At 43.8% G+C, this 15,782-nt stretch overlaps 2 protein-coding genes across 2 annotated transcripts; one reads left to right on the forward strand and one right to left on the reverse strand.

Annotated features, from left to right (window-relative positions):
- The first annotated feature begins 964 nt into the window (after positions 1-964).
- Positions 965-2,651, forward strand: LOC117767990. The gene is made up of 2 exons (XM_034595995.1): positions 965-1,076; positions 1,689-2,651. The coding sequence occupies exon 2, from the start codon at positions 1,851-1,853 to the stop codon at positions 2,628-2,630; it is 780 nt and encodes a 259-aa protein (XP_034451886.1). The 5' UTR covers positions 965-1,076; positions 1,689-1,850; the 3' UTR covers positions 2,631-2,651.
- A 10,165-nt stretch (positions 2,652-12,816) lies between these two features.
- Positions 12,817-14,904, reverse strand: aplnra (apelin receptor a). The gene has a single exon (XM_034596540.1). The coding sequence runs from the start codon at positions 14,732-14,734 to the stop codon at positions 13,649-13,651; it is 1,086 nt and encodes a 361-aa protein (XP_034452431.1). The 5' UTR covers positions 14,735-14,904; the 3' UTR covers positions 12,817-13,648.
- Between the last annotated feature and the right edge of the window lie 878 nt (positions 14,905-15,782).

The following is a 15,782-nucleotide window of genomic DNA, read 5'->3' on the forward strand; positions in this document are numbered from 1 at the left end:
ACATAATTCAGTCAGGCAAACACAGGAGAATTATCAGAAACCAAACAGATCAATAAGAGAGATGATAGCTGGGAATGAAAGAGGTCAGCTGGTGCCAAGGTGCAGCCAGCAGGGTTGGATTCAGTCACATGAAAAACATGTTTTTATGTAAGCAGAACCGAAGAAAACCTCATATGTTTCTCTTGTGTCTCAAAACACCTGAGAACCACATACAGTACAGTAACAACTCAACTTCCTGTATTTACAATCATAGTTTCCACATTTTGTTTAGTTCTTTATGATGAAACATGAAAACTGAATAGATTTTTTTAGATTCTGTAACTGAGTAATGTAGCAATAGTAATCCGTGTGAAAAGCTGCTTACATTAAACTACTAATAAGCCACAATGCAAGCAGGAAAACACTTTTCTCCCTCAGACTCAACACCAGACAATAGAACACTTTTTACATAAACGTGATTTTTTTTTATCTTGTGCACACAAATTCAAAAAAATATCACCTTTTGGGACTATGTGAATTTGCAACCCCAAAACTAAAAAAAAAACACCAGATAAGAGATAAGAGAGGATTTCTACAAGGACACAACATTCCTTCATTATCTCTGTGCTAAACCTTTTAAATTTATGGTGCCAGACAACCGGAACGACCTTGGAGCTATCTGAGATTAGACTACACACATAACGTGTGTGTGTGTGTGTGTGTGTGTGTGTGTGTGTGTGTGTGTGTGTGTGTGTGTGTGTGTGTGTGTGTGTGTGTGTGTGAGTGTGTGTGTGTGTGTGTGTGTGTGTGTGTGTGTGTGTGTGTGTGTGTGTGTGTGTGTGTGTGTGGACCACAAACCACAGATCACCACTGTGAACTCCTGTATAACAGACACAGAAAGGGACCGACCCCCTGATGACAACATCTTCATTATTTTTTATCTGAGGTCAACATTTTGTGTGATTACTCTGATTATTTGATCCTAATGATTAGACATTTGTTGTGTTTCCTTTCCTTTTTTATTAGTTGATTTATTTGAAAGGGACAGTGCTCATTATTTAAAAGACAAAATACTGAACATGAGCTGGAGTTAGCAGGTGAGCAGTTTTTTTTACATCTATTGTCCGTATGTAATCATTGCAGATTTCTTGGTCGGGTGTTACAGCGCTGCATTTCACTAACAGCTCACTAACTACTAATGAGACTTTGGAGCCCACCCCTCAGCGCTCCCACTGCGGCCGTCCCTGGAGATCTTTGTTTTTCATGTTTGGAACCAGCTGTTGCCACGGGCTGCAGTGACACACATGCAGACAGGGGAACATAACATAACGTGGATTAAATAATTACCGATGATTGCAAAAGAAAGGCCATTGGATAATTCAATTGGTTGATATGAAAGAAGTGGTTTGCTGTAGTTTGAGTGCCGCTTGACAGAGTTCACTATTCTTTTTCCAGAGCTGAGGCCCTTATTCCAGGATTTTGTTGCACAACATTGTTTTTAAACATTACCTTATGCATCACACTGCTTTACCTTAGACTGCAAGCCATAACTCCCCTGGTGTTCAGTCTCTCTAAGGACAGACTCCTCAGTCAATTAGGACCTTCCCCTGGTCAACACTCCTCACACTGTTGTAGTGGCTCAGCTCAAGGTAGAGCTGTGAAGACGAGAAACAAACATGAGTAAATCATCCTCCGACATGAATCCGCAGATACTGGTGAATGGTGAACAACCGGAGCATCAGCAGGCGCAACAGCAGGAGCAACAGCAGGAGCAACAGCAGGGCACAGACGATGCTGCAGGAGAGGAGCACATTTCTTCAGGTGGTCCGGATAATGGATGTTCAGAGGACAACGCTGCTCCAGAGAAGGAGATGCAGGTTAAGCTGCAGTCCATTATCCAACAGGTACGTGAGCAGATCAAATCACAAGGGGGCACGAGGGCTCCAAAGAGCAGCATCCTGGAGCTGGTGCAAAGAGTCAAAGACAGAGAAGTGGAGGGAGCACAGATGGACAGTGAACCTGAGGGCGGAGATGTCAACAGTGAAGACAATAGACACTCAGAGATGAATCGAAAGGAGCAGGAGCTGTGTGCAATGTTTGAGCAGAAGCTGGAGGCCAGTAAAAAAGCCTGGAGGGATGAGTATGAGCAGCAGATTTCTCAGGTGTGTCGAGAAATGCAGGCCTACACTGATAAGGCTCTGAAAGACATGGAGTGCAAGCTGCAGAGCTGGCAGTCCCACGCTGTGCCGCAGACACATCCCAGAGAACAGCAGGAGAGCAAAGGTCCAGACAGGAAGCAGAAGCCTCCAGCCGCAGCTCCTTCACTGGCCGCCAGGAGAGGGAGGGTCCTGACTCGGACCATGACAACCATCATCCCCAAAACGTGCACTCCCGTCATCATGGGCCCACGTGCCAAATCAGAAACGCTGACCTACTCGAGGGGCGCGAGGTCCCGAATTCTACCCAGAGATCTGACCCTCTCCTCACCAGGAAATAAGCCTCATCAGAGCCACAGGCCGCTGCCCCCGACTCAACCCCAACCACACCATCAGTGCAGAAAATCTGTCTGGGGCAAAACCAAAGCAGGAAAGCAAAACAAGGAGATCTTACTCATTCATGCAACTGACCTGCAACCACGACCGTCACATTGAAAACTGTCATACATAAATAAAGAGAGGCTTTGTTAATATGTATTCCCTGTGACCTTTACTGTACCTGCTTCACCACCGGGCAAGTTAAGGAAAATGCATTTACTTGTATATTTTAAAAAACAATAAAAGATCTTGTGGGTTTGAAAAAAACAACAGCTTTTCATTTCGACACATGTTCTGTGGCCTTATTATTGAGTGAAGACAAATAGACTGTGTTTATTTTGTTCTTTGTGAACCACCCGAAGCACCTTCATCCAGTGATGCAGCGCTTTTGCTATCACACACCATTCATACACGCCCGGGGCGACTTGCGGTTGAGCATCTTGCCAGGGACAATTTTGGAATGCAGGCTGGAGGTGCCAGGGATCGAACCACCGACCTCGTGGTTAGAGGACGACCCTCTCCTCTCCCTGAGAGTTCAGAGCAGGGGCCTTACATCATCCTCTGCTTTTTACTACTAGGTATGTTTAAATAAAGGTTGTTGAATGTGAACTTTAATCATCTCAAATGAAAACTTTTACTCTGTACACTAACCAGTTTTGGTAATTGTACAACCTTGCCAACAGGTGGTAGCATTTCCTTGGTCACCTCCAGATGAACAACGCCTCTATTCCATCTTCTCTAAGAAGAGCAGTGAAGCGGTTTTATAGCTTGATGAGTAACATTTATACATTTTACACACATATTTATTTAAACTGTGTGTCTGAGTGTATGTTTCTCTGCTGATCCTGTTTGCTGACTGGAAAGGTTCTTGTGCATTGGTTGTATGTTTTCTTTGTCACTTTTCTTTATAGTTTTTTGTTGGTTTGTTTGGGAAATTTGTATAAAAGCCACTGATATTGGTAATCAAACAGTATCAGACTGATACTCCACATCGTAGACTGTATATAAAAAAACATTACTTCCACTTCCTCCCACTGAAATGAAGCTAAAACATCCTTGATATGAACACTGCCATCTTGTGCAGATAAAGTCATTTGGAGCCAGGGTCTATGCAGCAGCGCTTGTGCGATGGAGCTGTGATATCGTGATCCCACTGAGGCGTCTGTTTGATCCATGTTCCATCTACTAACATGGGGGAGGCAGGATTTAGGACCAATGCTGGAGCCAACCACCAGGTGGTGATGGAGATGCTTTGGCTTCACTTGTCATTTTGCTCATCATTATTTCCATATAATGCTTCATATTCAACACTTCAAAAGGCAACTTTTTAGTGAAGCCATATGTTGACATTAACAGACGGTACAACACACATGACAATACCATATGTTTCAGGAGTCCAATTTAATCTGAGATACACATATGACTGTTATTTAGATCTTTTATTTAAAGTGGTAGTTTAAAACACTTTTATTAAAATATTGATCAAGGAATACACACACACACACACACACACACACACACACACACACACACACACACACACACACACACACACACACACACACACACACACTTACACACACACACACACACACACACACACACACAAACATGCACGTCTCTCTATAGAGGACACTAATTGACATAATGCATTCCCTAGATCCTTAACCTGACCTTAACCATCACACCTAAATGCCTAACCGTAACCCTAACCTAAACCTAACCCTAACCCTAACCCTAAAACCAAGTCTTAACCCTCAAACAGTCCATTGAATTTGTGAAGACCAGCCAAAATGTCCTCACAATGATGGTATTGAACCAAAATTGGCCCTCATAACTATAGATAGACATACTTGCACATACACACTAGAGAGTTCATTGCACACTGTGTCATGCCCATGAATATTGAGGTAAAACAGGTTTGGTAATTGTACAACTTGACCAACAGGTGGCAGCAGTTGCTTTATATGGGCTCATATGGCAACCTGTTCCAGTTCATACATTACACAGCTGACCCTGAATGGTGACTGGAATGGTTCACACCATAAATAAATGGTATAGTATAAATTTGTGATGAAACAGTGAAGACAACTTGACCCATGAGGTCAGTAACTTAGACCAAGTTAGAAGCCAGAGGGAAAGTGAATTAGTGAAATCCACACACTGCTGCCCCTCAGTGGCTGAGGACTGATCAGCTCCCAGGAAAGAAAATGTGTAACAAGTGAATGTAAACAAGGCAGCGATAAAAGAGCTCTGTCAATCTGCACAAACACCTTATACACAGTTTAAACATCCACGTGGCCTCCTCATGACCGATTCAAGATTTAAATTATTTTGATCAAATAAGAGAAGCTTATTTTATTGATGTGTTTGTTGTTTATGTTACTATATCGGGCGCTACTACGCACTTGTTTTATTTCTTTGTTCAAGAAACATTTCTCTTGCATTAACTTGATTAAATTTGCATTGCATGTATTTTCAGTTTTTATGTCAGTGAAGCACTTAGCCAACCTTTTTTTGAAAAGTGCTATACAAACAAAGTTTATTATATTTATATACAACAACAACAAAGCTCACCATGTACTGATGTGGACAGACTAAACTTAGAGATGTTTTGATTTCTGATGTTATCTCGTGTCATTTTCTTCCTTCTGAGGAGGATCAAACACACACCTGCTACATTTTAGAATTGACATTCTCCAGCATGTATCCCCAAACATCATAGGGGATCACACCCCCGATGGCAAAGGTAACTTTCATGTGAGGAAGGTGAACTGAAGCCTGTCGTTTCCCCCTGATGCAGCAGCTGAACTGGCACCGGGACCAGCCAGTCACAGGAGAAGCATTTAGTCGTGAAGCAGGCATGGGAGCAGCGTGCCTCGAGGCCTGACCTTCACAATGGAAGGGATAGAGAAGGATGTGAAGAGGATCTTTGTGTCTAAGGGACGATGAGCCCTGAGCAACCATATCCGGAGGGGACAAGAGCCCAGCACATTCAGGTCTGGCCAAGATACGCTGCCCTCGGAAGCAGCATCTCTTGCCTAATGATACCCAGCAGCAGCAGCAGCAGGGCTCATTACCATGCACTATGCAGCAGCATGGCCCTGGTCCTACCTTCTAATATCCATGATAGATAGACAGACACATACATAAGCCATGACTGCGGATAAAGTCCGGAGAATTGGGTCTGGGCTTTGCTTTTCACCCATGCACAATGCAGCGGGAGGTTCTCTGCACAGATGCGTTCACAACAGCAACAGCATCCTCCACATTATTCAGACGAGGGGTGGTGCAGCAGGCGGAGGCAGGAAGTAATATATTAATTCTGCTGGGGAGATCACCTGGTTTTCTTGACAACACCCAAACACTGGTGTTGGCTCTTATCACCACAAACACTTCTACATGACTTTTTCACTGGGAGATATTTGTTTTCTTTTTGTTTTATCATTTTAGCGTCTGTCGCATGTTGCTGAATCCAGAAGGAGATCCTTGCTTCTCACATCGGATTCTCTCGACTTCCTGCGGACTTTATACAAGGGGACCAGCCGGAGCCTCTCACTTGGACATTTGCTTTCACACATGCACCTCCTCCGGAGAAAGTGTGGAGAATTCAGTGCATGTCTAAAAGCAGCTCGACATACCTACATACACACATTGTAAACATTATCAAGTTGGTTCAACACAAAAACTTAAGTTCAAGTGCTGCCTCAAAAACACGAGTAAAATCAACTTCAAGATAAGCGTTGTTTAGCAAACAAAGTTAAGTTGTACAAGTTGTTGAATTATTTCATCTCACATTTTACACATAAAATACGTACCTGCGTTCATACCAGTTGCCTTCTCAGCTTATTTTAACTCAAGCAACTCAGCAATTGAACCTAAGTTTTCAAGTTAAGTACGCTGATGTTTTTAGTTTCTATCCCTTATTTTGTGTTATAATAGCATGTTTACCAGTTTCCATCAACATCACACTGAATAAACTTACAACTCATCTGTTCCAAACATACATACCCTAACCCTAAGCCTAACCCACACATAGATTATGTTTATATTTTCACATATGTGCCACATATGTAAGAGGTTAGGCCTTTACAGTACATGTTCTATCCTCTTACTTATTTTCTCAGCTGACTAAAATCCTCCCATACACCCAATCAGATCCAGTCAGGGGTGTAATGGGTGGAGTGGACATGACCCTGAACAACAGTGAATAACAATGACAGGCAGGAGGTGGGTGGGTGGGGGGGGGAGGTCAATTTGAAAGCCCCGATTTCCTAATCACCTCTTGGTATGTGCCAAAAGATAACGACATTAGCCCAGAAACACTGATCTCATACAAATTATGTACTTTTCTGCTTTTGTTCTCATTTGTTCTCAAGGTCCGAACAATTGCAGTGAGAGGCCACTTCCAGGTTACACCAGAGATCACTGAGACAAGCTGATTTCAACATGGGACTCCTGAGCAGACGTGGTAACAATTTACAGTTAATTTATGGGGAAGGAGTCAAGGAGGGAGACTGGGGCCGTTGGTGTGTATTGGACACTCAAGTGGCCAATTTCGGGAAGCATGATTAGACATGTAACGCCCCATTATTCGTGAAACCTTTTTTGATAAGATTTGTGGCGATATGGCTCTGTTTCCAACGTCTGTGGTGTCTCATTCATCACTGTCAGCACAGATTCAAGCAGATGGAAAAGAATATGAACATAAATGAGGCTGTGAATGTGAGCGGATGGGGCCTTTAGCTGGTTTTCTCTACATCCAGAACTGCAAAACAAAATCACAGGGGGCAAACTGTGAGGGATACGCTCGTACTTACTTCACATTTACATCACAGCCTTAACTAACAGTTGTTTTCATTTTTGAATGATGAGACATTTATTGTCTTGGATAACTGTTTGGTCTCTATGTTGTTGGAAAATGTCTGTCGTAGAGTGAGATGACGTCTGCGCTTGACTTGTTTTGTTTGACCAACAGCCCAAAACCCAGAGGTATTCTTATTTTACTATCATTGTTGATTAAGAAAACCAAGAAATGTGCACATTTGAGATGCTGCCGCCTGAGAGATAAGATGAAAAATTTGTTCAAGGAATTATTTGATTTCAAGAGTTCCTCGTGAAGTCTCTGTTGATCAGCTAATTGATTATTTGTCTGGTGTTTTGACAACTGATAGCTTTGTAACATGTGAGTTTGTTTTGAAGGTAACAGATTTAGGAGCAGAGGGGTTGAGGTCACATAAATGAGACAGGAACGATAATCTCCTTTTATAAGATGTTTCCACTGTAAACAAGTATTGAAACATGGTCTTGGAGGGAGGAGGTGTCCGTTTTGACACAGAGAAACTACTTTCCAGGTTTCTGCGTCAGGTTGGACCGACTGGTTTTGGGGGATCAGCGGCTGTGCTGTCTAGACTGGTGCTGCGTTCATACTCCGACTCAGACACTTTATGTTATTAACTGTACAGTATAAGCCTTAATCCTGAGGACAGTCAATCACAAAGCAGTCAGTCCCTCAGTGAACAGGAACCGGGGCTTCAAAACAAGGCTCCTCGCACTTTATACCACCTGGTTTCGTGTTAGTTTTTCTTCAGCCTTTTCTGTGGGTTTGTTCAGGAAACTGGTGTAAAGTCAGTGATGTGGTGATCCATAAAATGCTAATTAAACAGCATCAGACTGGTGCTTCCTCCTAAATACTTCAAAAGGCTCATTTTTACTGGAGCCACATATTGACATTAACAGACTAGAGAACATAGATGGCAACATGTGTTCACAGGGGTTTAACTTTTATCTGGGAAACACATCTGACTTTTAATTTGATCTTTTATTCAAAACAGCAGTTTCACTTTGGTCAATACCATAGATCACAAAGATGGGTGATATGACGGCTCCCCAAAGGTGAAGCCAATGCACCTCAATCACCACCTGGTGGCTGGCTGCAGTATACAGTAGGTCATAAGTCATGTCTCCTCCATGTTAGTAGATGGGACATGGACCAAACCAAAAAGTCAAATTAAATAACATTTTCTTAAACAGGGTTCATATCATTTTAGGTAGTTCTTATCACGCTGATGTAATATGTAACATAACATAAGTTTCTCCTGAAAGTTTGGTTTGAATTTGTTGTTTGACGAAATGACAGCTGAGACAGACTCATGATTGGTCGAGCATGTGTATCTGCAGGACCTCGCTACTGCGGCTCCATGCCCCAACCTCCACTGAGCAGACGTGGCTCCAAAGATGGCAGCATTCCTATCCAGGATATTCTGACTTCATTTATAGATAGTGAGAGGAAAGGGAGATGGATCTATATTTACAGTCTATGGTCAAAACACATTATTTTGGGCTTTTGAAGTAATAGTGGGCAAAAGCCAGGCTAACTGTTTCCCTCTGTTTATGCTACGCTAAGCTCACTTGCTCTGGCTTCATTTATATTTATACAGATTTTAAAGTTGTAGTATTGATCTTCATGTCTAACTGTTGGTTAGAGAGCGAATGAACACATTTCCCAAAAATGTAAAACTATTTATTTGACATGAACAAAAAGTTAGAATAGAAAATATTAATAAAAACATTGTCATATCTAGTCACCTCTCTCCATGACTCCTTTTTGATGTACAAATTACAAAGAAAGTGAAAATAGTTGAAACGTTCAAGGATAAGTAACAATGCTTCATTCTTCTTCGAGTACATTTACTAAGAATGGAACACTTGAACATTCAGCTTATCAGCAAACTGGTTTTAACTGTGTTTTGATTTAAACTGAATCAAAAACTGTGTTTTAGACAGTGAAGTATGTGATATCATCTTTTCCTGTTGAACCTGCTCACGTTAAACAAATGAGAGAGTACCAACATCAAATATTACAAATATAATTCTTTAAAACACACACACACACACACACACACACACACACACACACACACACACACACACACACACACACACACACACACACAGGACCAAATGCAGGCCGAATGTAAACACTCTCAACCCCTATACCCAATCCTCTGTCCTCATTTTGGGGGGGTCTGGTCGACCCTTTGTGCTCAATATCCACAGGTAAGACATAGAGACGGACAGGCAGGGAGAGGGACACCCAAAGATAGTTTTGATCTTTCAGAGGAAGGTTTGGAAGGATGATAAATAATGCTCTCACCCTGCACCCCCCTCCTTCACTGTGTTAAATCAACTCATGGGACTGTATGAACAGACACTTCCACTAACTATCTTTTGTGATACATTTCGTTTGAGCTGATGTAGTATTTTTTTTTTTGAGTGGTTGTTGGTGAGTGTGTGTGTTTGTGTGTGTGTGTGTGTGTTATAGCCAGGCAACAGGTGGACCAACGCTGTAGAGAAAGTAGGCTTAGCGCTGACAGGCTGTGGAATGTGTCAGATGTCTGTTTACATGAGCATATGAACACACACACACACACACACACACACACACACACACACACACACACACACACACACACACACACACACACACACACACACACACACACACACTTACACACAAACACACACACACACAGACACATTGTGGAGTGCATTTGTTGCTGCTTGGGTGGGATAGAACAGCAGGGAGATCTGAGGATCAGCGTGCAGTTGCGTTTTGGTTCAGATGTCCCTTTTGGGTGTGGCAGCTCACACTGACGACGACAACCCACAGGACGGGCACCTGTGTGGGCTGTTTTAGTGTTTTGAGTTCGGAGGTGCAGGCTGATGATGTTCCCATTGAGATTACAGCAGTCTGGTGACAGCCTATATGTGTCCAGCAATAAGACCAAAGCTTTATGAATTGATCCTAATGACAAGTCTGTGGATCCTAACCCTGATATGTGATGTCCCTCTCTGCCATATAGAGATCTGTTGTTGCCACTGGCTGACATGCTCCTTCAGTATGATAAAAACTAGCACGGTAGTTTATTTTAGATGGATCTGACATTGTCCTGCTGCTGTAAATGCTCACTAACTGACTTTATTAGTGTTAATTTACTGCTCAAAGATTTATCTCACCAGTCAGAACAACTGTGTTTTGGAATGAGAAGCAGGCGAGGGAAGCTGGAAAGTGAGAGACAAACCAATCCCTTTTAGGGTTTGGTGTTTTGTCTGGATTTGTTGACAATAACAGAAATGTGGAATTTCTCCAGCCTCGGTTGTTTACTTTTTACTGAAGGTTTTGAAGATCAAGTTTTTCATTTCAGTTTTCAGTTTTACAGTGCATAAGAAAAGTGCTAGAGAGTAAATCAAATCTAAAACTCACTCAGTCCATGTAAAAGGCTCCAGGGTGTTTAACAGCTGTTGGTCAGAAAAATGTAAAACTGGCCCGATAAAGGAAAAGTAAATCATTTTAAGAGGTCAGTGGATCAACATGGTTGACCTCCCTCTAAGAATACTGTGAGACCATTGTAAAGCCCACACCCAAACACCCATACGCACACAAACAGCACACGCAGACCACACACAAACACGGGCAACATTTACGTGCATTTTGAGGCACAACACAACTGTTGTTGATGTGTTGGCCGCGGCCCCCGTGGACCCCCGGTGCTTCGCTCAGCTGGTATTCTGGATGAGTTCTCCCCAAAGTGGACTTCCTGGCTAACAGCATGAGACAAGCTGTCAGCCCGGCTCATCTCTATAACAACAACAGGTCCGGCCAGTCCAGCATGCACGATTGACTCCACCCTGCCTCCACTGTCGCACTGTCAAACGTACATCAACTAAAGATAAGCCAGAGAAATGTTGAATTCCTCTGTTATGATCCTTTGTTTTTAAGTTTTGCAGTAGAAGTCAGGGTTATAGGTTCGATTCCCTTTGCATTTAACATATTAAACTCAACTTCACCTATAAATCCGTCCGAATGGCATCTGACTGAAGTAAATGAAGAATAACTGTGTGTTTAAGCAATCCTCTGGCTCTTTGTGTGCGTCGAGGCCTATACACATTCATCATAATGACCATCCGGTGATCCACTTCAAGCTGCGCAGCCGTCAAATGTGCTGCGTTTTTTTGCCAGGATGGACAATAAGTAACACATGATCTCTCACACACAAAAGGCAAGATGAATCACGAGGCTTCACCCTCTCGCCGTTTCACACATGTGGTTACTTTAAGATGTGAGGCAACGCACACTCCTATAGCTGTGAGTTCTCCAACAAGTCTCCCAAAGCCAGGTTGCTTGTCCCTCTGATGCAAGGGTGGCAGGGCGTACCAGACCACTGTCATCATGTTAACAACAGTAAACATGTGGTTAAGATTGTGGAATGGTCATGGATAAAAGAAACCACGTTGAATATTTACTTGTTTGACTTTGATGCAGCCGTGGTTACCATGGTAGAGTTCGGTGGACAATAAAAAGGTAACTCGGGGTCATAATAAGCTGCAATAGCACAGACAGACTTTGAAATCTTTTTTTTGTTTTTTACAGGTCGGTTTCGAGTTTTCTTCACCTCTCTCCCAAATTCTCCTTTTCACATCACCACCCCCAACCCCCAACCCCGCCCTGCACCCCAGCAACTGCTCCAACTGCAATCTCTTTTCAGCGGAGACAAATATTGACTTGTTTGGCGGCCCAACCTCTGCCAGGATTAGGGACCCACTTCCCACTCCGCCCCCCCCCACCAACCCCACTCTTGCCGCCGCCATCTCTAACGGTGATTATGTCCAACAGAGCTCATTACTGTCGACTCAAAGGATCCCTCAGAAGAGTCACTCATTGGTAATGACCCCGTTATTCAGTGACCATGTTGAGGTTTGTTTTGGCTTTACCTCCTGTGGATGGATGGTCCTTTTCTTTTTGTGACAGTAAATTACATTGTTGTATATGAACTGTAGTGGCCTTTTACCTGTTACCCACAATACTTGCGTGGTGTCACAGTGTTTCAAATTCAAAAAAGCTTTGATCGTAACTCACAGGACTGCGTCATCAAACAGTTAAAGCACGGCGGCTGTTAGAAATCGCAACTGAGCATCGAATACACAACCCTCAGGATGGCCTGCGCTTTGCATAATCCGGTTACAGTCTGGATACTTGCTGTGAATCAATAGAGATTAGGGATCTATTAGTCTGAAGGTGTAACACAAATACAAGGTATTCATAGCAAAGCCTTAAGCCGGCGGAGATACTTAATACTGAAATAACAGGACGGTGTAATGAAACTGCACTTTTAAAGAAAGACTCTCAAAAGACCCTTTTTATGTGCAAATACTTGACATTTGGTTTTAAAATCTACTTTCTCCACCTTGACATTTACATTTTCAAAGTTTTTCACACACTCAATGAATTTAAGACATCCGGTTCATAGAGCACGTCTTTAATACAGTAGTTAGTTACAGTGATGTCGAAAAATAAAACATATACATCAAATTGGAACATTTATAAAGTTCCTCTGTCACCTCTTTAGTGCCATGACCACACTGCGAAACCCCCCCCCCTCCCATCCCACCAACCCCACCCCGTTCCTGTTCCCCAACATTTGTCAACTGCCATCTGCCTGTCTGCTCCCGTCTCCTCTCCACAAACTATATAATTAAGCCGCAACACCTTTTCTCCCCTTACGCGCCCCCCCCCCCCCCCCACTCCCGCAGACTCCCACTATCACAAACAACAATCTGTCAGGATGACACTGCTCTGTTCCATTTCCCTGCTCACACATTTCTTTTAAAACAAGTGCTTCTAAAACAAAACAGCATTTAAACAAAATGTCATGGTATGAAAATACTGTACAGCTTTATGTTTCATCCAGTGTAAAAAGATTTCTATGCAAATCCATTCACAATTCCTAAAGTCATCGTGTGTTTTTTGACATCTCGGCACCTTCCATGATACAGTTGAGAACTTTTGCAGAGCAGGACAAAACAAAAAAATAGATCTTTTTTCTCTGAGAATTCGATCAACAGAGCAGCGAAGGAGTTCAGCCCAGCTGCCTCCAGCTGCTCGGTGACACCTCTCACTGCAGAACAGGAGGCACACGTAATGGATTTCATAACTGTGAGCAGTGGCAATTCAAAGTTCATCATCTCATCTTACCAGCTTCGAATAACGGACACGTAAAGTCTGTATCTTCAAGTGTTCCAGTGGTGGGAGCTGGGACCGTCCCGCAGCACCGCTCCATCTTCCCTCTTACTCTCTACACCTTTGTGGCCAGAGAATGAATCTCTGACTTCTGAGTCTGGGCGCTCAGCGTGGACGACATGGAGCTCATCTGGCCATGCATGGCCTTCTTCAGGTTGAGCAAGCACAGGCACTGGGAACGAAAGCGCAGGTCAAAGAAGGCATACAGGAACGGGTTGAGGCAGCTGTTGACGTAGGCCAAGCAGGTAGCGTAGGGGTGAGCCAGCAGCAGGAAGCGCAGGAAGCCGCAGGAGTTGGGAGCCAGGTTCAGGTAGGACAGAGCGTCCATGCTCTTCAGCACATGAAAGGGAGTCCAGCAGAAGGCAAAAACCACCACCAGTGTGGTGATGATCTTCAGTAGCCTCTTCTTCTTTTGGTCCTCCTTGCGCAGGTTGTTGAAGTGACGTGTGACTGTGCAGCCAATGAAGCAGTAGAAGATGGTCATGGCCAGGAAAGGTAGAAGAAAACCCAAGGCGGACGAGGACAAGCTGAGTCCTGCGATCCAGAAGAACTCGTGCCTCTGGTTCATGGTCACTATGCTGAAGTCCATGGCGCATGTGGTCCGGTTGCTGTTCATGTCGTTCACAGTGGTGCGGAAGAGCAGCGTGGGCACAGCCAGCAGGCCGGACAGCAGCCAGATAGCACCCAGCGACGCCAGCATGGTGCCACGCGAGCGCAGCCTGCTGCTGGACAGAGAGTGCACGATGGCCAGGTAGCGGTCAAAGCTCAGGCAGGTGAGGCAGAAAACGCTGGCATACATGTTGACCAGCACAACATAGCTGCTGATCTTACACAGAGCCACGCCGAAGGGCCAGTGGTAGCCCAGCGCTGTGTACACTGCCCAGAGAGGTAGGGTCACAACAAAGGTCAGGTCAGCGAAGGCCAGGTTCCCTATGTAGACATCTGCAGCTCGGCGTTTGGATTTTGACCTCCAGACGGTGAAGATGACCACGCCGTTACCTGACAGGCCCAGGATGAAGATCAGCATGTAGAGCACCGGGATGAGGGAGTAGGAGGGCTCCCACTCTGAGAAGTCACAGACAGTCTCATTGTCATCATAATACTCGTAGTTATCAACATATTCCCCAGTGGCGGTCTCCATGCTGCAGTGGAACAAAAAAAGAAGAAAAGAAGAAGAAGAAGATAGAGTCCTGTACAGTTCCAAGGCTGCTGCGGTGAATCAAAGAATAAATCAGAGAGTCACAGAAGCCGGTCGGTTCTGCTGCTGCTGCTACTGGAGAAGACAGATCGTGTGTGAGAGTGAGTGACTGACTGTTGGTGCTGTCTGCCTTTTTAAACTCGGCCCTCCACACACACCCCCAGATCCCTCCCAGCACGACCCCTCCACCCTGCCCCCCTCTCCCTCCCTCAAGTCATCCCTCGGCCCTCCCCCCTCCTCCCTCTCTCTTTCCCTCTCTCTCTCTCCCTCACCACCTTCCTGGAGGGAGAGGACACGTTCCCCCTTGTAGACAGGTCATTCCCTCATTACACATTATGGAGCAAGTTTGTGAAATCAAACAACAAACTTTGAGAATGGAAGGTAAACAAGAGACATCAGATTGATTTAGCCAAGGTTTTTCTGTTTATGCACCAAAAAAAAAAAAGTAAAGATTTGAATTAGAGACTGTGACCAAATACTACTACGACTACTACTACCACTGCTAATATTGATAATAATAATATGATTGAAGATGATGTCCTCAAACTGTTAATTGAATCAATCAGTGGTGTAAAAAAATGAAATGTAGTCATTCATCATGTAAACTGGTGTCACACCCTGCATCACTCTCTTTCTTCTTGTAACATCTTTATCCTTTAATCTGTGGCTACTTTTGACAGTTGTTTCACTTCCCCAGTGTTTTCCGTCATCTAAAAGAGTGGGTTCTGGTCTGGTCATGTGCCGAACAGGTCAGGACATTTCAACTCTGGTTTTTACATCACAATCACTGCATGTTGAAAAGCTGTTAACAGCCCGATGAGTCACATTTAGTCATTTCTGGTCAAAACGTTGGAAATTCAGTGGGTTGCTTAAATTAAAAAAAATCAAGAGTTTGATGAGTTGCTTCGAAATGGGGAAGTAATTAGATCGACAGCGAAATGCAAAGCGTTTGAAGATTAAATCAAATGTCAGCAGGCCGCTCAGCTCGGGG

This window comes from Hippoglossus hippoglossus, chromosome 9 (assembly GCF_009819705.1).
Source record: "Hippoglossus hippoglossus isolate fHipHip1 chromosome 9, fHipHip1.pri, whole genome shotgun sequence".
Classification (NCBI taxonomy): domain Eukaryota; kingdom Metazoa; phylum Chordata; class Actinopteri; order Pleuronectiformes; family Pleuronectidae; genus Hippoglossus; species Hippoglossus hippoglossus.